The sequence below is a fragment of the Pinus tabuliformis genome, chromosome 6, assembly GCF_031772625.1.
Source record: "Pinus tabuliformis cultivar Carrire ecotype Pingquan chromosome 6, CPIR1, whole genome shotgun sequence".
NCBI classification, from domain to species: Eukaryota; Viridiplantae; Streptophyta; class Pinopsida; order Pinales; family Pinaceae; genus Pinus; species Pinus tabuliformis.
In genome coordinates this window covers 2,079,755,245-2,079,776,443 of record NC_142292.1, presented here as the reverse complement: position 1 = coordinate 2,079,776,443, position 21,199 = coordinate 2,079,755,245, and the positions used below count along the sequence as shown (strand labels likewise).

Below are 21,199 nucleotides of genomic sequence, written 5' to 3'. Positions count from 1 at the left end.
GTTTGATAGAAGTAGATGGGTAAGTATGTATCATAGAAGAAATAAAATCAACTGGTTTGAAATCAGGCGATTCAGATCCTAACTAAGCTTTTGTATCAGCTGCCTATGAAGTAGAAATGGGAGGGTGAATTGATTCAAATTGATGAACCAATAAAGTTGATTGAAGGTCAACTCCTTTAGATAATAGTTCTAACACTTTTGGTGGTAGATCTGATAATTCCACAAGAATTGAGATAGGTTGAAAAGGATCAGGTGGTGATACATTTTTTTGTGGAAGAGATGCAAGAATAGAAGAAGAGGCTATAATTCGCGTCTAGATGAGGCGGTTCTTACTAACCTTTCAAGATTTGATAATGGAGAATGAAGCTCAAAGTCAGAATGAGACCTAGTGTGCTTACGTGAAGCCAGGTTTACTTAATGGAGTTGCCAAGTGAATGATTTTAGCCAGCTAACTTCTTATTCACCTTTAAGAAGAAAGTTTTATTGTTGTCCCAGGGAAAACTAACTTCAAATTTTCATTCCCCGGAAACAACGCCAATTTGATGTTGTCCTTTGTAGATATTTCTAGGCTAAGGAACTATGTCAAAGCATCTAAAATGTTGTTTTAATTTGGGTTTGGATGACCAATGCTTTAAACTATTAAACATATGCAAATCCTAATTATTTCTAATATAATAAAAGGGTTGATTCTTCACCTTTAATAGAATTAAGCTTTAAAATGTTTATGAAAGGTAGAATTTTAAGATGATATATATGATTCCTTAAACATTCAAATAGAGTATTTAACTTGTCATATATAGATGACATGTGTAAACTTATTTTACAACAAAAAAACATATTTAAAGATAACAGGAAGCAACAATTAAATTATGTAGAGGAATTAACTCAAACAAATAGTTTCAGTTAATTAATCTCTTTAATTGATTATAACTTCGTAGGGGATTTCAGAAAGATTGATATTCAATCTTATCTTACCCATATTTCCTATTAACTTTAAACATGTGTAGAAATAAATAAAGATGGAAACATAATAAGAAACTAGAAAACTCACAGGAAAACACAAGCTACTTCAAAATGAGTCCAGAATCCTTCTATTAATCTCATAAACAGTTCAAAGAATTACAATAATTCTCAATGGCTTATCACAAGGGTTCAACCTTGTGTTCTACGAATTAGAAAGTACTTGTAGAGTTGCATTCAAAATATTTGAACTTTGAATCAAAATTTATCACAAAATATCTCATCCAAACTGATTTGGATTTATTACAAAAATAGAACTAGAAAAAAGGAAATTTGAATTGATTTGACATCTTGCACATAATTTGAGGATTGTTGTTGGTGACTAGAGCTATAAAGTTGTTGTTCTGTTTCTTATTCCTGGAAATATGTTATTTTGCCCTAAAAAGTTGGTATTCTACTGCTAAAAATTTGTTGTCTCTCATTCGATGAGTTCACACAATTTGTCCCATATTTTTACATTAGGAATAGAAAATTTTAATAATTTTTTGTATGATTCATCAACTTCAGTGTATTTCTCAAAAGTAGGCTTAGTTATGAACAAATGCTTTATCTCATGTTGAATTTATAAATCATAACTAATACCTTCAATGAAAGCCTTTCCAATGATGGTTCCTTTGATTTTAGCAAATTTAGCTTTATCTATTTCTATATCATGCAATCTCTGCTTATGTTCTTCCAATGGAATTAGTTTATCACCTATACCCTGCAGACCTGAAAGTCTTTTTACATGTAATGAATTAAATTTTCTATGTAACTTTTAAATCAGGACTTCTAAATTGTGACATTTATTCTTCATTTGGAGCAATTAATTTCTTTTAGTATGCACCCTTCTCACCTCCAAGACAACTTCAATTTTGTCTTCAATTCCATATTCTTCAAGCTCTTCTTTTTTCTTGGAATTCAGAACCTTGATTATTCTTGTAGCATCTGTTGGTTTGTGGTCGAGATCTTCCTTTATTTCTGTCACTATTTCTTTCGATCTTTGTAACAACTCTTCTTGTTCAAAAATAATCTCAATTGAAGGCCATAATTCAGTAATTGATTCATTAATATTAAGCCAAATATTTTCTTTGGCCTGAGCAATGGTCTGAGCGATTGCAGATTCACTTTCATAAGTTGCTATTTTCTGAGTTAACTTATAGCTATTTTGTATCTCGGCCAAGTATGTGTCATCACTTTTAATCTTTTGTTACTGAAGATTCTGAAGTTTCACCTTTAATTTATCAATCTCCTGATCTTCCAATGTCAGGTCTCCCATGGCCTTTGATAATCCTGTTGCTGCATCACTAGACTGTGTATCCACTGTAATAGTTGTTGCTATAGATGTCCCTATTGTTGAAGTACCTGCATTAGATTTTGTTACTATGGGAATGGCAGCTAAAGCATCAAGTTGTTGTTGTTCTTCCTTTAACATTATCTCCATTTCATCTTCCATTTTGTGTATCTGGAGATTTTTTTCAATTATCATTTTGAAAAAATTATCTTTTTCTATCTCCAATTAACCAACTTCTTTGGCCTGTGGATGTTTTGTAGTAGGAAGCTTCAACTATTTCCTTAATGCTTGAATATCAACATTTTTGTTCTTGATCATTTCTTCAGCTGCTTTAACATCATTAGGATCATATCCTAATTTTATTACCAGATCTTCCAATGACTTAATTCTAGTATCTTTGGCCAAGGATGACATTTTCTCCATCTTTAATTGTGAATGAATGTTATTCAGTGAAGCTTGTAGTTTGGAGGCTGCCATAGTTGAACTGGTCAAAGTAGAATATATCATTTCTCCAACCTGCTTATGCAGGTCAATCTGATCAATGGCATGAATCTGTTTGGTGTCAAAAGAAAAAACTGATGTCTTATAATCTTCTGCACCTCTAGGGACTGGAACTTTGGGTTCCAAGAAAGCTAGCTAAAATTGTCCCTTTTCAGTATCAAGTGCAGACAAAAGTCTATGTTGGGTAGTAGAAGTTTGTTTCCAAAATTCAGAATATGTGGCAGCCTTGAGTGCTTCATTTTTTCTTTTAATCTCTTTGTACCTAGCAAAAATCTTATGTTGTTTTGTACCCTGAGAAAGATATGATATAAGAGAATCTGTGGTGATCTCCTCAATCCTTGGAAAGATAGAAGTATGAGAACCTGTTAATACCATTTTTGCCTTCTCCCGCAAACTTTCTCCTTGATATGGATCTTCATGAGTATTGGTTTTCTTTCTTCTCTTAAAAATTGTGAAGTTTGTCTCTTGAATTCTTGAAACTGTAGGAGACAAACTTCCTCTTGGCCTCTTAGTCTCTTTCTTTTAAGGAATTGGAGTTTGTGAAGTTGTTTGAATAACAATTTGTTCCTTTGCCTCTTGTAGTGTGTTCTCCTGCCACTCATATTGATTTGAATATTGTTCTATTTTTGGCCTAGGTGTATGTACATAAGGTGTAGTCTTTTGTTCAACTCCTAGCTTCAAAATGATCCCCAAGGGATCATAGGACCAGGTGAAGCTCAAATTGAACTTCATTTGTTTTAAGAGAAGATCTACCTCCTTTGTTGCTGCTTTGGTGTTAACAAAAAAATGGCCAATCTGTGCTTTTAATTTAAATTAAGATTTCTTCTTGCTGGATACAAAATGTAGATCATCCATGTTCATCATTTGTCTAATGTATTCCAATGAAAAAACCCTGATTGGTACAAATTTTGGCAAACTATAGAGAGGAAGCTCACATCCATAGATCATGATTTCAGAGTAATTCTAATAGAGGTACCAGTCTCCAATTTTAGTTTGCTTAGTGAAGTGAAGAATTCTTTTGATTTCAAATGAAATTCTAGGTATAATATCACTATTGAGAAAACACAATTTCATATGTAAACAATGATTTACATAATTACTGAAAGAATAATCCTCTATATTATTTCTGACCAATGAAGTGCAATGAATAACAGACCGAGGATTTCCCTGTGCATCTAATTTTTGTATTAGGAACTTGAATCTATCTGCTTGATAAAATAGAAATAAATACATAAGGACTGATTGATGCTTAAAAGCACCTTCAGTAGAAAAATTCAAAAACTGATCATGAATGCTCTCTGCCAAAAATTGACTATAGCTGAAAATAGGTGATGGTTTATCACCTGCTCAAAATACTGATAAAAATGCTAGAATTACCTCATCAACCCACTTATCACTAGGGTAACCTAATAGAAACGAAACCATGGAAATGACTTGCCTGGACATTTATGGGAATATTGAAGAAGAATATGGTGGATTGGTTCTTGGTAACTCAGAATTCTCAGGTAAAAATGATTCAAAGATTTTGGCTTGTTGACAAAATGTAAGTTTTTGGTAAATCTCCATGAGAGAATCTATAGAAAAGGGGTGCAAAAGGGTTGTAGGATTGACCTAGAGAATTTGACATATCGACTCAAGAGTAATGGTAAATAAAACTTCGTTGTTCTGGGAAATTATGGCCCTCTGACTGGGAAGATACCTTAAATGACACCAGGTAACAAATTCAAGGAAGAAGTGGGTATGGGGAAAGATGAATTGGGGTAGGAAAGAGTCCCATATGTTCAATTCATCGTTGGCATCTAAAAACTTCTGATTTGCCCAGTTGTGGAGTTCATAAAGATTGAACTCACACTGGATTCAAAGATTTTATATTGCTTATCAACTAGGGGAAATTCGTCTAAATTCACTACAAGGGGCAACATTGGGCTTTCTACAAGTAATTTGGACTTTCCTTTGGACGACGACATGTTGAATTATGAATTTACAAGTAGGAGTATCAAGTTACCGGAGAATTGGTGATTATTGGTGTAGCAAATATATGTCAGTTGATAAAATCCAATAGTACCTGCATTGCTACAAGAGGATAGAAGAAAAGGAATGTGAAGGGCATCATAATGTTTTATAAGGTTTTTGAACGAATTAATCATTTTTGTGCATCTAGTTAATGCACTAGATGTTTGTGGGAAGGATTTATTGGTCATAATGGTTAATTAGATGTTGGCGGGGGAATTTATTAACATAACGGTAATATGATGTGAATAAATGAGGGAATGACAAATGGCGAGGTGTGAGTGGAGGTTCGAGAGCGATGACGAGAGTGTAGCGGATGAGAGAGCTTTTTTTTTTTTGGGGGGGGGGGGTAGGTTGTTTTTGGTTTTGGAGAGGTGGGGTCTGAAATTGCTATGGAGAGGACACGTGGCCCCGGGCGAAATTTGCAAACAAAACTACTTTTTAGAACCCCCCCTTTTGTTAAACGTTGATAATGCGGGGGGGTAGGCGGGTAGGGGGTGGGTTCCAAAGTTCACCTCTCGTCATTGATCTGAGCGGGGGTGATCTACGTCGTTGATTCTCACTTGATCTTTATCACAAGCGAAAAAACATGTTAGATCATTTAACTTTATTTACAATATATTAATTAATCATTGATTAATTAACATAACACAGATTTAAACTATAATACAAATATAATTGTGGCGACATTTAAACAAGCATGCCTATACTTTAGGACTTTATATATATATATATATATATATATATATATATATATATATATATATATATATATATATATATCCCATTTTTTCTCTGCTTTGTATTTTTCATTTTTTTTTGTATTTTCTTTTTCTATATATATATTTTTGTATTTTTTTCCTTTTTTCAACATAAAAGGAAAATGGAAAAATAACATGGTAAAAGTAAGTTACAACACACACTCTGAGCTTGAAGTTGTTCAATTAATGATCAAGTTGTTTGATTTAGAACTGAAGGATGATGATCCCCTTGCCTTAGCTTTTGAAATAAGAGCTAGTATGCATGATATAGAATCCACTAATGTCAAAATGAATGTTCCTCTCACAACTTTTATTAAGGCACTGTATCCCACTTATTCCCATTATCTCGAGTCATTACAAGTTAGTGGTAAACTTAGGGAGATTTCCTTTGACTCTCTTGTGGATAAGTTTGTTGAAAGAGAGAAGGTTCTTGGGAAGAAGAAGATAACTGCTCAATCTCTTGAAGAAGTTATATGCCTTGCACAAAGAGAGAAGAATTAGGCGCATGATTCTTCTAGAGGAAGAGGTGGCCGAAGAGGACATGGAAGGAAGAATAATAGAGGCAGTGGGGGCAGGCATTTCCAAGGAGAAATACCTAATCTTCATTACATACAGTGTAATAAAATGTACATGATGCTTCTACATGTAAGCTCTCACGGGGCATGATTAGATAGGAAAGGGAAGAAGAGAAAGAAAAATCATCAGATAAAGCACCTAAATCCGCTCATTATGTTGTGGCTCTTTGAAATATTGGAGTAATAGAAGACATTTAATGCTTCACTTGCTTCATGCAAAGATGCATGATTGCTTTATTTAGGAGCAACTTTCCAGGTTTGTAACTCCTAATGAATTTGGAAACTATCTTCGTTAGCATGGGATCAAACATCAGACAACTGTGCCTTATAATCCTCAACTAATGGGTGTAGTTGAAAGAATGAACAAGGCAATCTTAACTATGTTACATTCAATGATGTTTTTCAAAAATGTAAAGTTGGTGTTTTGGGCTGATGCAATTCTATGTGTTGTGTGTATTAAGAATAAGTTTCCAACCCGGATGCGGGTGATTAAGACAAGCAAGAGTGGCACGGGCCATCACGTGGCCGGGTGTCAAGACCTCAAGGTGGGACGGTACCACGTTGCAAGAAATTCAAGGGGAGTAAATAAGGCGGAGGCTGGCAAGGGGATGGCATTAATGCCAGTCCTCTCGGCTCGAGGGAAGCAGGTAAGCATGCGAGGGAGGAAGGAGGTTAAGTGGAAGAGTATGGCGGGTTTGCAGGTTACAAGCGCGTCTGGTTCTGTGACCCTCCTCTGTGCTCGCTGCAAGGTGAAAGCAGAGCCGAGGTGGGAACCTGGCAAAGGTGAGACGGCGGAGAGCACAGGGAAAACGACGGTGAGTTCTCTGTTGAACGTTTGGTTGACATTCCTTGCTGTTAGCGAGGTGAATTTGCAGGGTCATTGGGTACGCCAGATGCATTTGCTTTGTCACTGGGTTGGTAAGGTCTGTGAGGAAGATTTAGGAATTAGGAGTGCGTTCTGGCAAGGGGCACTGGTCGCCCGCTCGTGGAACGAGCCCTCAGGACTGGTTCTGGTTCCTGAGCGAGATTGGAGGCCGCATTCGGACCTGCCACTGGGAGCAGCGTTGATTTGGGCGACTATCCAGAGCATTGACGGTGACAGCATGCCGCGAGACAGGCTGCGAATGGGTAGCAGGAGAGGAGGAATTCAGGGACGCGCTCTGCCGAGAGATGACCATCACTCCCCCTCTTCCTCAATTGAGGTCACCTCCCATCCTCGTTGGTTTCAGGACAGCAACGACGAAGTGGGAGGGCAGAGGGAGAGTAGCCCAGCTGAGGGAGACAGTCGCAGGGAGCCTCCAATTCTCAGGTATCGCCTCCCCTGTCCGCATGTTAATTCCTCTCTGATTGTGACAATTGAAGTTGAACATGATTTGGAGCCTCAGCAACAAAAGCAGCACAACAGCAGGGATGAATCCCCTATTGCCTGCCTGCCCATGGGTGGAGAGAGCGGAGGAGTTCAGCCTGTGCTTGTACCGGGGATGGGATGGTCTGTTCCGTATACTGCAGGAGAGAGGAAACTGGAAAGACCAGGCCTCCATATGAATCCAGACGCAGGCCCCTCGGTTCCCGTAAACCTTCATCCGCCGGATTTGAGCAAAGGAAAACAGAAAATGGAGGACTTAGATTTCAATTTGGATTATGTTGCTGATTCCCTGGTGCATGCGGCTCCCTGGCCAGGTCCAAGGGAACTTGCCAGAAATGACAGTCCTCACAAAATCATCCAGCTCTCGGATTCTGAGAACACGCTTCACTTCGGATGCCGAATTAAAGAGCAGCTCCAGTCTACGAATGAAGAATGATGTTGCTATGGTATTTTTGGATTTTTGTCTCAATTTCCATATGTCGGCCTTCCTGTCCAAGTGTCCAATGTATGTGTTCAGTGTTATATGTCTGTGTCCAAGTGTCAATATGTTTATGTGTTTCTTCTGTTCAGTCCAGCCATGGACAGTTTATCAGTGTCATGTAATAGAGCTCGCGGGTGCTGCAATGTGGGCAAGGCCAAAGAGACTGAGAAATCTTAAACCTTGCCCTATGTAATCTTTTTGTATATATGTTTTACACAGTTAATAGAAGTAGTCATATTCAGAAAAAAAAAAAAGAATAAGTTTCCATCTCATGCTCTCAAAAATAAGACTCCCTATGAAATGTGGTATGGCCACATTCCTTTGATGAGGCATCTTAGGGTTTTGGTTCCACTTGTTATGCCTTGATACCTAAGGAACAAAGAAAAAACTTAATGCAAGTAGTTGAAAACGTATCTTCTTAGGGTACTCAAATACCTCCAAAGCATACGTCTCTATGATGAAGTAAATAAGAAGTTTATAATATCTAGTTATGTGATCTTTTCTTGAATATTCGAAGACTGACAATGTTGTTGAGTCGTAGCTTGATCGTTTGGACAAATTTGGGCATGCAAAGTCTTTTTAGGAGTTTGATAATGAGTTTCGACAAGGGGAGATCCATATACTAGATCAATATGTGGAATCTCCTTCTGAAGCACTCTCGTCCCCTCATGAAGCTCCAACCACTAATCAAGAAGACATTTTGAGTGATGTGATTGAGAGAATTGGGAGGCTAAATCTTGATTCAACCCTATCTCAGTTAATTGAGCATCCTGGGCCATCTCGAAAAGTTCCTCCAAAATGACTCACAATGACACTTGAAAGTGTTCATCCCGATGAGGTTAGAAAGATAGAGACAAGAATCTATGCTAGATAGGATGGAAGTGATGTAGACAATTCTTATTCACATGTCGATATAAATGTTTCTTATGATTGTGAATTAAATTTGTCTACATATTTTGAACCAACTTCCTTCAAAGAAGTCGCTTCTCATGATGAATGGAAAGAAGCGATGCAAACAAAATATGATGCTTTGATAAAGAATGACACCTGGAAGTTGGTTGATCCTCCATTGGGAACCAAACTAATAGGTTGCAAGTAGGTATTCAAAAAAAAGTATAAAGCAAATGGCTCACTTGACAAGCATAAATTTAGGCTCGTGGCAAAAGGTTTTGCATAGAAGGGGTAAATTATGAGGAAAATTTTTCCTTGACAACAAAATGGGCTACCATCCAGACTCTCTTTGCCTTGGCATCTCAGAATAGTTGGAAAGTCCATCAAATGGATGTAAAAATTGCTTTCTTGAATGGAGATCTGAAAGAGAATGATTTTATGTCCCAACCTGAAGGATTTGTTGTGAAGGGTTAGGAATACAAAGTATGCAAGCTTGTCAAATGCTTATATGGCCTCAAACAAGCACCGTGAGCCTGCTACGAGAAATTGACCGAACATCTTCTGAAACTCAATTTCAAACATTATGATCTTGATGATGCAACTTTGTTTGTCAAGAAAGTTGGTAAAACAATTGTATATCTTGTGGTGTATGTAGATGATCTTCTAATGAAAGGGAATAATGAGAATTACATTGCATCCATAAAGAAAGAACTGAAAAGGTTTTTAAATGACAGATTTGGGATATGTTCACTACTATCTTGGTATTGAAGTAACCCAACATCTGAAGTTTATATTCCTCTCTCAAAAGAAGTACATTGGAGATTTGTTGAACAAATTTGGCATGGTTGAGTGCAAATCTTTAACTACTCCAATTGAACAAAATTTAAATCTCACATTGACCGAAGGAAAATAATTTGAGGATGCAACAAAGTACAAACAACTCGTAGGAAATCTCAACTACCTAGCTACTACTAAACCAGAGATTTCATTTGTTGTTGGAATCCTTTCCAGGTTTATGCAAAAACCTTGTGACAATCATTGGTCTACTACAAAAAGAGTTCTAAAGTACTTGAAGGGAACTCAAGACTTTGGACTCAAGTATACATAGGTGGATGACTTTAGCTTGATTGTATACTTTGATTCAGATTTTGATGGAGATAAAGAAAATGGAGTATCTACTTCAAGTTATGTTATGAGTTTTGGATCAGGAGCTGTCTCTTGGAAGTCACACAAATAATCAGTTCCAATAGATCCCACAATTGAGGCATAATATGTGGCAGCAGTTGAAGCAATGAAAGAAATTGTGTGGCTCAGGAAAATTTTGGAAGATTTGTAGGAGAAACAAGTGCACTCAACTCCTCTTTTGATTGACAACACTTCCACAATAAAGTTGGCCAAGAACCCAAAGTTCCATGATCAAACCAAGCACATCAATACAAAGTATCATCTGATTTCACATTATGTTGAGGCCAAGACTATCCACCTACAACATTGTTCCACAAATGAGCAAATAGCAAACATCTTCACCAGAGCACTTGGAAGAGAAAAGTTTGAAAGATTCAAAATAATGCTTACATCCCTTCTGATTAAAAGGGGGAATGCTGACACCTAATTTTTGGGGTAAGGAAATTCATGTTAATATTGTAAATAGGAAAATGGGATATATATATATATATATATATATATATATATATATATATATATATATATATATATATATATATATATATATGCATTAGTCGAGCATTGTAATCCTACTAAAGCAAATTCCAAGAGTCTCTCTCACAATGCGTATATCAATAATCTCGTAATTCAAATATCATCAATTCATTTGGAGTTACAAACTTGGCTTGACAAGAGGGTACATGTTCAAATCCAAAGAATCAAACTTGGCAACCACTATAACACCAAAAGTATATATGTGTTCAAATCCAAAAGATCAAACCTTCTTGGGGCTACCATTATAACACCAAAAATATATCCAATAACTCACAAGATAAATATACTAATAACTTATGACTTAGCAAAAACCAAAACCTCCTAAATCTTAAAGTGATCTTTTATCCCAAACAACGCTTATTATTTGAGTCTTATCACATATGCCAACATATCCCTTTATAATAATTAAACCTAAATAGAAAAGATAACAAACCATTTTACCTACCACTCAAGTTAAATAAACAAGACTCCCTTGTAAACTTTAAAAATTATCTTTATTCCACAATTCTACACACAAAAGACCTTATCCCATAAATAAAATGATGTTATACCATAAAAGACCTTACCCATAAAATAATTATGACCCATAAAAAACTTTAAAGTCAAATCTTTCCAGGCTCCATTGCCTTCTGTTCCATTTTATTCGTTTAAACTTGAGCGACTCTCTATCTTGCAGGGCGAAGGTTGAATCTTCTTCAAACCATCTCATCATGGCTATGGCTAGAAGGTTTTCTTCGCTAATATCTCCACTCTTTGCCGGCGGAAATTTGCAGAGAATGAGCGTAATCAGTGAACACACTGCGAAATGGATGCAGGTCGGTGTGAATCCTCCTTCACCTCGTTATTTCTTAATCGTAATCTAATAAAAAATAGTCGATATCAGTCGTTCTCATTCTTCGACTTCCTGACCAGGGGATTGTCTTCCCAACCACCCAGGGGCGAAACCTAATTTGCCTCACAAGAGGGTTTCTCACCATTTCGACAGCACGCTTCATATATTTGTCGGATCCTGAATAATCTCTTACAAAGTATTTCGTATTCGATTTACATTTGATTTCAACGATTGTATGGAAAACTTTAAGGCGGCGAAGGTTTGGAATTACTGAATTTTGGATCCTAGTTAATTAGTCGAGCATTTTAATTCTACTAAAGCAAATTCGAGCAGGAAACCCTAATAAACTTTAGGAGTTTTGATATTGGGAATTGTTAGATAGATCACTAATTGCAGAGAATGCTATGAATAGCCTCAAATTCTCCACGGTTTCTTTAAGGTCTATGTTTGTCCTTCTCAAATTCGGAGCCGACAAAGCTGAGGGCTCAAATGCAACTCCATTCTTGTGAGGCACCAACGTTCTCATTATAGGTTAGGAGGCCGACACCATTCATTTACAAATTTGCGTCGCCATGGTTCAGCTGTTCACGATCTGACCCATAGCCGTCCTGGTGATCCAGAACACTCTTCAAATGCCTGTGCCCCTCTATGGGGAGGAGAATGATAAATGCCTCTGCGTGCCCTGCGGAAAAGGTAAGCCCTACATGCAGGCCTATAAACAGCCAGATATACTAACATTGCCAAAGACATTAATGCTTGGTCTCCAATCAAGGCTTCAAATCTAAAAAATGTGTCATATTTTGCTTTTGTTAGACATTTGAACCAGAACCGTAGTAGTTAGTAAGTGCATAGTCATGGTTTTCTTCTTCTGCACAGTATCAGTAAGATTCATTATGCCAGTTAATGAGGTAGGGTGATATTCATGAATGGTGATAATAGCCCTAGTTACTAGAGACAGCAGGTCAGCAGTGCATTTCTGGGTGAAACCCATCAGAAATGCTGTTCCTGGTACTGCTTTTTATTTTTTGAGTGGTGACATGTTTTGCGAGAAATTCTGTGTTTCTTGCGAAGTGTGAGATTTCTGAAAGAAATGAGGCGCATTTATCAATAAATGCAGGCGGACTGCCAAAAGAATTAAAAAGATACGGACAATAGGAAAAAAATACTAACCCTAACCCAATAACTCCAGATTATCCCACTAACATATCACTTCTCCCACACAGTTTTTGACTGTAAGAGCAGATGAAAGGCATGCCTGCTATTGATTCAGTGAGTGCCTGATGTCTGAGAGTGAGTGAGTTAAAACCTGAGAACATTTGCAAATTTTCATGTGCCCATTGTCTAGTTCCAGTCACCTGTGTGACTGTCTTTTACTGTTTGAAAGTTTGTAATTGTGAGAAAGAGCACAGATTTCCAAGCATTGGGCTCTTGAGAATTTCAGGGGTTGGAGTTGGAGTTGAGCTATAGGCACTGGTCTTTTGAAGGCTTGACTGCTTGGAGACTGGGGCTTGAGCCTTGGAGAGCCTTGGAGAGAATGGTTTGTTTAAGATCTTTGTTGATAAGGATAGAGATATTTTTGATTTAATATTAACAAGGAAATACCTTGAAAACCTCCGGAGCAAAGCTTTCTTCCATTTTACAAATAACTTAGAGGATTTCCCTTTATGATCAAGTGGGTTACCTCAAGCTGTAATCCATAGGACTTATCCCTTTCTAGAATTTGTTCATATATGCTCTGAGCTTTACAATTCTGCTGAAATGGTTGTAACTTGTAAGGGATAAATATACTTCAAATGTGTTAGTTTCCATAAAAGAGGAAGATATCTTAGATCTGTTAGGGTTATTTGGAGGTTTAGAAGTCATTTACTTATCGACAGTAATGGCAGAAGGGGTTTCACTCGTAGTTTTCAAAACCGGCCTTGCTAACTGGTTACCGGTCTAACCAGCCGGTTAGCAGGCCCACCGGTCAAAACTGGCCAAAAAACCCGGTCAGGGGGGCATTTCTCCTTTTTTTGCAAAAAACAGGTCCTAATCGGCCAGTTTAGGATGGAACCTACTGGTTTGTATCAAACCAGGAGGTTCCGTCCTAAACCGGCCGGTTAGGAGGCACACCCACTGTCAACTGAAAAAGCGACTTTTTGACTGTGTTTTAGGGGTTTTGGAGGGAAACTAAGGGTGCTTTCCCTCCAAAAACACCCTCTCCAAGCCTTTAAGAGGCCCCTCTCCCTCTCATTTGTCTCACACATCTCATTTGGAGTGTTTGTGAGTTTGCTTGGGAGCTTGGAGAGTGTTGAGTTTTTGCTGGAGTAGTGGAAGAGCAGAGTTTAAGCAAAGTAGTAGTCATCATGCCTCCAAAAGCCAAAGATACTGCATGGGCTCATTGTGATATGATTGATGGCAAAATGCCCTGCAAATATTGCCAAAAATCCATTCAAGGAGTGGGTATTAATAGGTTCAAGCAACACTTGGCTGGGATAGGAGGTCATGTGGAGCACCAAATGAAATAATAGGGCATATTAGGGCAGAATACCTTTAGAAGTTTGAGACTCAAGTCACTGAACCAATAGAGAAGTTTGTGACTGCAAAGTTTGGGAGTCCCGACTCAACCAACTGAGTTTGATCATGATGACTCATGAGAAGTTTCAAGTGATAATGTTGATCACTATTATAGTATTATCATATATGTAGACTTGAGTCTTTTAGTAGGCCACTGGCCCCATATTTTGTAGGCTTTGTTTTTGCACTCTAGAGGCCATTTAGAGCCTCATTGCTTATGTATTTTGTTGATGATATGTATAGCACTCGGTGCCATTTTGATATATTCACCTTTACATGGTATATAAATGAGCAATCTTTGCATATTTTGTCTCTATTTGCTTGGATCATGGTTTTAAATCTTAAAAATAGTTTTTTTCATTAAAAATTAATTATTTAATGTAATTTTCTAAAACCGGTTCATTTAGACCAAACCAGTGCCGGTTAGACCAGTTCTGGTCGGTAAACCGATTCATTAGGTGGACCGGTCCGGTCACCGGTTCCAGTTCTAAAAACATTGGAACTTTCACTCTCTAAAGTTAGACCCTCTGTTGACACCAAAATATTTAAAGACTTTGTTAAAGATATTATTTTTTCCTGGAGAAAAAATCATAATTTTATTCAACCTGATAACAATGAACAAAATTACGTTATGTAGATGCTGTTAAGCATTTGATCATGTCAGCATTTTGGCTGATGAAAAAAAATGATTTTTTTTTACCTAAATTTGATCAGGGTTAAGTGTCATAAAAATCACTTAACTTCCCCTTTTTGTGTTTCTTTTTCTGAACCTTTCACCAAAACCCATTGTCGGGTTCAATTGTTACTATTGCTATTTCATTTCCGGTTGCATGAGAAGGGACTTCTTTGTCTGAGTCAGAGTTCTCAGATACATGAATTCTTTTTGTACCCCATGTGCTTGTTTCATTGAGTGTTTCCTCTTTCTTCTGCTTTGTTGCTTTAATCGCTAACAATTTAGTACCCTTTTGAATGTGGGTCGCGATTCCTAATTAGTCAACGCCACCTGCCTCTGCGTGGTTACCCTGTTGCACCTGTACTTCCTTATCTGGATTACACCCCATGCTCTCTTCTTCTTTTTCTTCAGAAAGGAGAGGGTCAGATACTTGCCATCCCTTAGGCTTATGTGCCTGCCTCTTTTTCCTTTTTGGGTTCTTTTTCGCCTGTGAGCAAGTGTTTTGCAAGTGTCCTGTTTGAAAACGCATTTGACATCTAAATGCCGTGTTCTCATAATCTACGACTTGGGTCCACTAAAAGTTTTTATGTTTCAGATGGATGCGACGAGGTAGATCTCTACTGGAGTCTATCTCTACACAAATTCTGGCAAAAGTCTGTGTTTTCAAGGTCCATCTTTTTGAATTTACCTAGAGTATTTCCATTATCTTCAAGGTCCTGATGGTGCTAGAATGGAAGAGGGAGATTTGGTAATCTGACCCAAACCGGCATTGTTGTGACCACTATGCTTTGTGGCATCGAAATCTGGGAACTATGGGGTAATGAAAGCTCAAGAGCCTTGCCCTACCCCAAAACCATGGCCCCTCATTTAGGAAGTTCTCAAGATCTTTCTGTATATCAAACTGAACTATGAAGAAGCCTTTGGAACATAAGTATATGTCACAGTTGTGGGTCTAGGAAGAAAAAACCCACTGCTGTAAACCTTCAAATCTCGGCCAAAATCCATTAAACCTGCACAGTGCAGATTATAGCCTTGGATTGAAGATCAGGAAAAAAATGAGTTTACCTCTGTGTTTTTAACTTCCATGGATGGAGCTTGTTCTGTTTGTTCAACAATGTAGGGTCCTAACATATTTTGGATCTGGTTTGCAAGAAATGAAGCCTTCCCTTTCACCGCATCCTTGAATGAGACCGATCCATTAGGGTTTCTAAAGATTGAAGCTCCACCCATGGGGTTTCTGGATCCATCAACTTCCTTATAAGATCCTGAGGCACCTGGTTTTATAGTACTTGCAGCGCCACCACTGATCCTTGCAACCGTGACAATCGTGGAGTTCCTTGAAATACCATAGTTGTGCAACGAAGGAACATTCTTTAACTACTTCCCTTCATGTAATAGGCATTGCAACGACATGGGAATACCAACCCGATGCTCTATCTGCTATTTTACATCCACAACACGATTGGTTCCAGAAACCCAAAAAAAGATCGTGTCCCCATTTGGGGTTTTGACAAAGATCTGAAAGCCCTCCTTCTGATCTTATTTTTCCTTTTGAGATCCTTCGATCTGAGGGAAGAAAGGCCGTGGGAAACTCTGTCGATTATGTAAACACTCATCGGATACAATAAGACCCTGGCAGAGAGCCTTTGCTCCAAGGGGGCTGCCATGCTGTAATAGCTAACAGATCCCATAAAAATATGTAATTAGGGAATCCCCATTCTGGTGGATGCAGGGATATGAAAAACAACCCTGAAAATCTAACCCAACAGCACTAACCCTGATAAACTTTGTCGCCATCCATAATACAAGTTAGAAAAAATTGTTCATCATCTTCTGGATTATTGAGGAACCAATGGCATGTCTCATCTGCATGGTAGATCAACCACCTGCCCTCAAGAGATGCTTGCGATTTGAATCGAAAAAAGTTCGTGATCCCCCATTGCTCTTCTTCTGCATGGATACAAAAGACTGCATCAGTGCATCATTTGATGTATGAAAGGATCCAAGAATCTTCGCCTTTACTCCACACCAGGCCCATGAGCCATTTTGCAGTCTCTGGATCATCAATAGTGCCTAGGAAGGATATGGAGATAGGAAAAACCCTAGCATTTCCTGTGTACTCCATTACTCCTCTTCCAATTTGTTAAAGACATTATATCCATGATATGTTTGATACTAGGATATGATGATCATATGGCATATGGTTCTATTTTGGGTTTCTTGCATAAAATTTTCCATTCTACAAGGTTTACTTATGTTGCATTTATTTCAAATCAAATCCATGATTATGTTGCAATGTTGCATTCATTTCAGATCAAATCCATGAACAGTTGGTACAGTTTGAACTTTGAAGAGGAAAAATTCTTTAGATTTCAATCATATCTCGTCTATTTGTTTTGTCTAAGCAAGCAGTCTATTTTGAACCTGTGGGATTACATAGAAGAAATCAACAAAGGGAAAATATCTTTCCTTCAGAGTGGAGTCAAATGGTAAAATATAATAACAAACCAAATGGTTACAAAGTGTTTATTGAGGAATTGGTATCAATAGTTTATTCTTTAGTCTATGGTCATCCACCTCCTAGGGTTAGAACTTATAGATGATTACAAGTTTATGTTACAGAGGAATTCATAGTTCAGGTGTTGTGGTTGGTACTTGGAAAAAGATTGTACAGTGTTGAGAATCTATGGAGCAGAAGTTAAACCATATAAGTTACCAGTCTATCTAACCCCCAGAATCTTTGCCGCTCTTGAATATCCTAGATACAGGATATACTAAGATGAGTGACATTTTGTATCTGAAGGCAGAAAGTCAAATTTATTGTTCATGCTGAAATCTTCCCTTTTATAATCAACGCAAGAACAACACTTGATTGTTGAAAATATGATAAAAGCTTTCAATTTCGAGGAAGATACATCATGGAAATATGATCCACATAAATTTATATCTAACTTGAGAACTTCAATGAAGTTTTCTCCACATTCTCACATTCGTGATGCAGATAAAAAAAAACTAGCCAACAAAAACTCTTGGGCAGAAGTTGTTCAGGAAATCACAGGCCAATCATCAATAGATCAATGCATTGATGAAGTAGAAGTAGAGTTGATAAGTCCACAAAGACAATATTTGGTTAGAAGAGCTCTTGGAGATCCCATTGATGTGGATACAGCATTACCTCAGAGTGAGGAAGGTGAGATCAAGTTTGATTCAAAGGTATTGACAATTACTCACATTCCTTCAGGTGATGTATTCAACGATATCAGTGTATTATTTTGACGGGTAGAAGCACTTGAAATGACTAAAACTACTAATGTAGGTGAATGTCTTTACTGAAATAAATATTGATAAAAAAGGTATCTAAACAGGACAACAGGATTTATATGCTCAATTAACCCAAGAGGATCTAGCTCCTTCTAGGTTGTTATCTACTGTTTGATTATAAAGCAGTGAAGCTACATATGGCTATTTTGTAGCCAAAAATTCATAAACCAGCCAGTGAACTTAGTGCAAATGATTATGATTCTACAGAATTACCAATTGATTTAGACAATCTTCCTATATAGGATAAGAATAATTGGCATAAACATACAGATGAGGTGGTAGCTAGACATTCAATCTAGGCTTCAATTAATGTCAGGAAAATGAAAGTACAACTTCATAGGTTGGAGGAACATCTTCACATTGAAAGGAAAGTAGTAGGGCCAGATCTATAACCATTGCAGATCTACAACATAAGCTTCTTATATTGGGAAATGTAGATCAGGACAGGGCAAGTGTTGCTTTTATGTTAAGGGTGAAAGACAATGAAATCCAAAGTCTTAGAGCTAAAATGAACTTATTTACAACTGAGCATAGTCAAAGTAAAGAGTTAGTAGAAGTTGAAAAGGAGAGGGTTCAAATGAAAAGCCAGATTAGAGCCATGACAGAGAGGAATAACAAAAATGAACAAATTATCTTGAACTAGAAACAATTGAGATAGGTTCTGAAAAGGAACAAATCATCACGTTAAAAAGACAGTTATCTTGAGCACAAAGAGAAAGTCAAGCAAAGGAAATGGAAATAATAGATATGCAATCACCGTTGGAAAAGAGAGATGAGATTATAAATCAGAATCATACTGATATTGCCCAGAAAGACAAACAAATAGCTGAGACAACAGAAAAAGTGGTAGCTTATAAAGAATTGAGGAAAGCCAAAGGCTGGAAGATAAGAAATTTTTGCTAGGAGCTAAGCATTGCATATGGGATCAAATTAAAGTGGTAATGAGTGATTTTAAAGATCAATTTACCGTTCTAAAGGACACAGAAATCTAGAAAGGAGCCCAAGTTTGAACATCTAAAATGAATGGGAACAACTTGGAAATAAGGTGGTGGCGGCTGATGAAGTAATCAAATTTGTAAATAGCCAAACAGGGAATAATCTAAACATCTTGAGAATATTAGATAGAACTTCCTTTATCATGGAGGTGATTAAAGTGAAAGGGAAACATAATATGATCTCTATAGCTTTGAACTTGATGAAATTTTATTTGCTCATCTTTATATATGAAATTGTTGTATTTACTCATAGTCACTCTACTGGAATAGTATTTAGTACTAAAGTAGTATTGAGTAAATAGTCTTTTTCTATCTTAAGTGTTTCATATTTCCTACTATTGTTTTCCATATCACATTTCTTTTCTTTGAAATGATTATATCTAAGAAATCTCATTTTATTTCTCCTGAGTCCTCTCACCGTTTTATACTGGTTAAGGAAGATAAGGGTGCCCTTTGCTTGCTTAATTGCACACTGAAGTTTTCTTTACATTAGGTTTCTGCTCTGTTTATTGTAGATTAAATATCTATTCTGTTTGAGGATTTATGCCTCAAGATTGCAGATCTCCCCATATTTGGGGAATAAATTAAATTATAATCTTCATTCAATTGAGTGATACCCCCTTTGTCTGTTGAAAACATCCAGTTAACCGAAAGCGGGGAAGATATGTCCTCCAAAGGATGCCCTGGCATTGTTCTTTTTCATAGAAGTCCCGTGGAATACCAAGTAGGACAGGTCCATGCATGATGTTTTGAAACCAGGGGATAGGCAACTAGTTTTTATAAGTATTGGTTGACTACATCTCTTCTAAGTCTTTGGCATTGCCATTGTTAATGGCACATTGTATACAGTAAATTGAATACAATGTGGAAAAAATATAGTATTGAAACTTGGTGATTTTTCATCTGTCTGAACTTGGATGTATTTCAAATCAAGGGGACTGACTAAGCCCTAAACCATCCTCTTGACTATGATGCCATGGGACTTTCTGTAACTGTCATTTAGTTATATGCAGTGCTTTATTATCTGCAGATTTTCTTCTGAAATAACATTGTCTTCTTATATGTTTATTTGCTTCAAGCAACCATCCTCAACCTGACTATGATGGCATTGGACTTTCTGTAACTGTCTCTTAGTTATATGCATCGATTCAATCTCTGCACATTTCTTGTCAAAAAACATTGTCTTCTTATAGGTTTATTTGCTTTAAGCTAGTAATTTAATTTTTTTATTCAGAAAGATTCCAGTTACATTCAGAGGTTTTGATAATTTTCAGTCGGTTGACAAAAAATCCCCAATGGAGTTGATTAATGAAGTTCCTCCAATCAAGGTTGAAGGGCGGATTGTGGCATGTGAAGGAGGTAAAAGTTAAAACATCCTGTTTCCTGTAATGCAATTTTGTGAAAGACACAGGTTGGCTATTTGCATGTTCATGTGGGGACACATTTACAATGAAAAATATTTCTGTTATCTCTAAAACATTTTCTCTTTAATTGCAGATAGAAATCCTGCACTTGGTCATCCTATTGAGTTCATATGTCTGGACCTACCCCGGCCAAATATATGCAAATATTGTGGCCTTCGGTATGTCCAAAGTGATCACCATTGAGGAAAGTAACTTTCCTCAGGCAGATCATAAGGAAGTGTTTCAATATGATTCTTTGTACCTTTTTTCTTGCTACTATTTTCTGGATTGCAAGGACATTCCTAATGTAAATTGTTGAAGCCATTATTCTGAGAAAATTCCTAACTACTATTATATTATGTTTATGTTTGTTTTTAACATCCTTCTTAGAATCGATGAATAAAATATGATCAAATTTAATCCAATATTTGATCCAGGATGTTTAGTTTTAATATCTCATTTTTTTTGTTTGTTCGATCCTCTTATATATATATATTTTTTTTTTTTCGGTTCCTGAACAATGTATTTAATCTTAATGGGCGCAAAGGTCGAACAATGTAAGACTAAGGGATGAGTTTTTCATATTCTATGGCTTTGCATTACATATTATATGCAGGTTCTTTCTTCATAGGAGTTTTAGGTTGTGTTTACCATCCTATTTTGCTGTGTAGCTTATGAGAGTTTCTTTTAACTTTTTAAATACTAGGCCTGGTCTTGTAGGTCAGATTTGATTGCCTTTTAGTAGTAAATAGGTCTTCTCATTCATTCTATGTCCTGGTGGTTCCAAGTTATTTTTTACTAAATTGTGTTTTTTTTTTGTTT

At 36.9% G+C, this 21,199-nt stretch overlaps 1 protein-coding gene across 1 annotated transcript; it reads left to right on the top strand.

Moving 5' to 3' along the window:
- Positions 1-11,180: 11,180 nt before the first annotated feature.
- Positions 11,181-20,802, top strand: LOC149267568 (NADH-ubiquinone oxidoreductase-like protein). Its single transcript, XM_089433437.1, has 3 exons — positions 11,181-11,412; positions 20,249-20,333; positions 20,472-20,802. Exons 1-3 carry the CDS (start codon positions 11,308-11,310, stop codon positions 20,579-20,581), a joined length of 300 nt encoding a protein of 99 aa, XP_089289563.1. The 5' UTR covers positions 11,181-11,307; the 3' UTR covers positions 20,582-20,802.
- The last annotated feature ends 397 nt before the right edge of the window (positions 20,803-21,199 follow it).

Bases quoted from the DNA above. Each gene is read 5' to 3' on its own strand.
- LOC149267568 (XM_089433437.1), top strand. From the start codon at position 11,308: ATGGCTATGGCTAGAAGGTTTTCTTCGCTAATATCTCCACTCTTTGCC. The intron at 11,413-20,248 runs GTCGGTGTGAAT...GATAATTTTCAG, and splicing joins ACACTGCGAAATGGATGCAG to TCGGTTGACAAAAAATCCCC. The intron at 20,334-20,471 runs GTAAAAGTTAAA...CTTTAATTGCAG, and splicing joins GATTGTGGCATGTGAAGGAG to ATAGAAATCCTGCACTTGGT.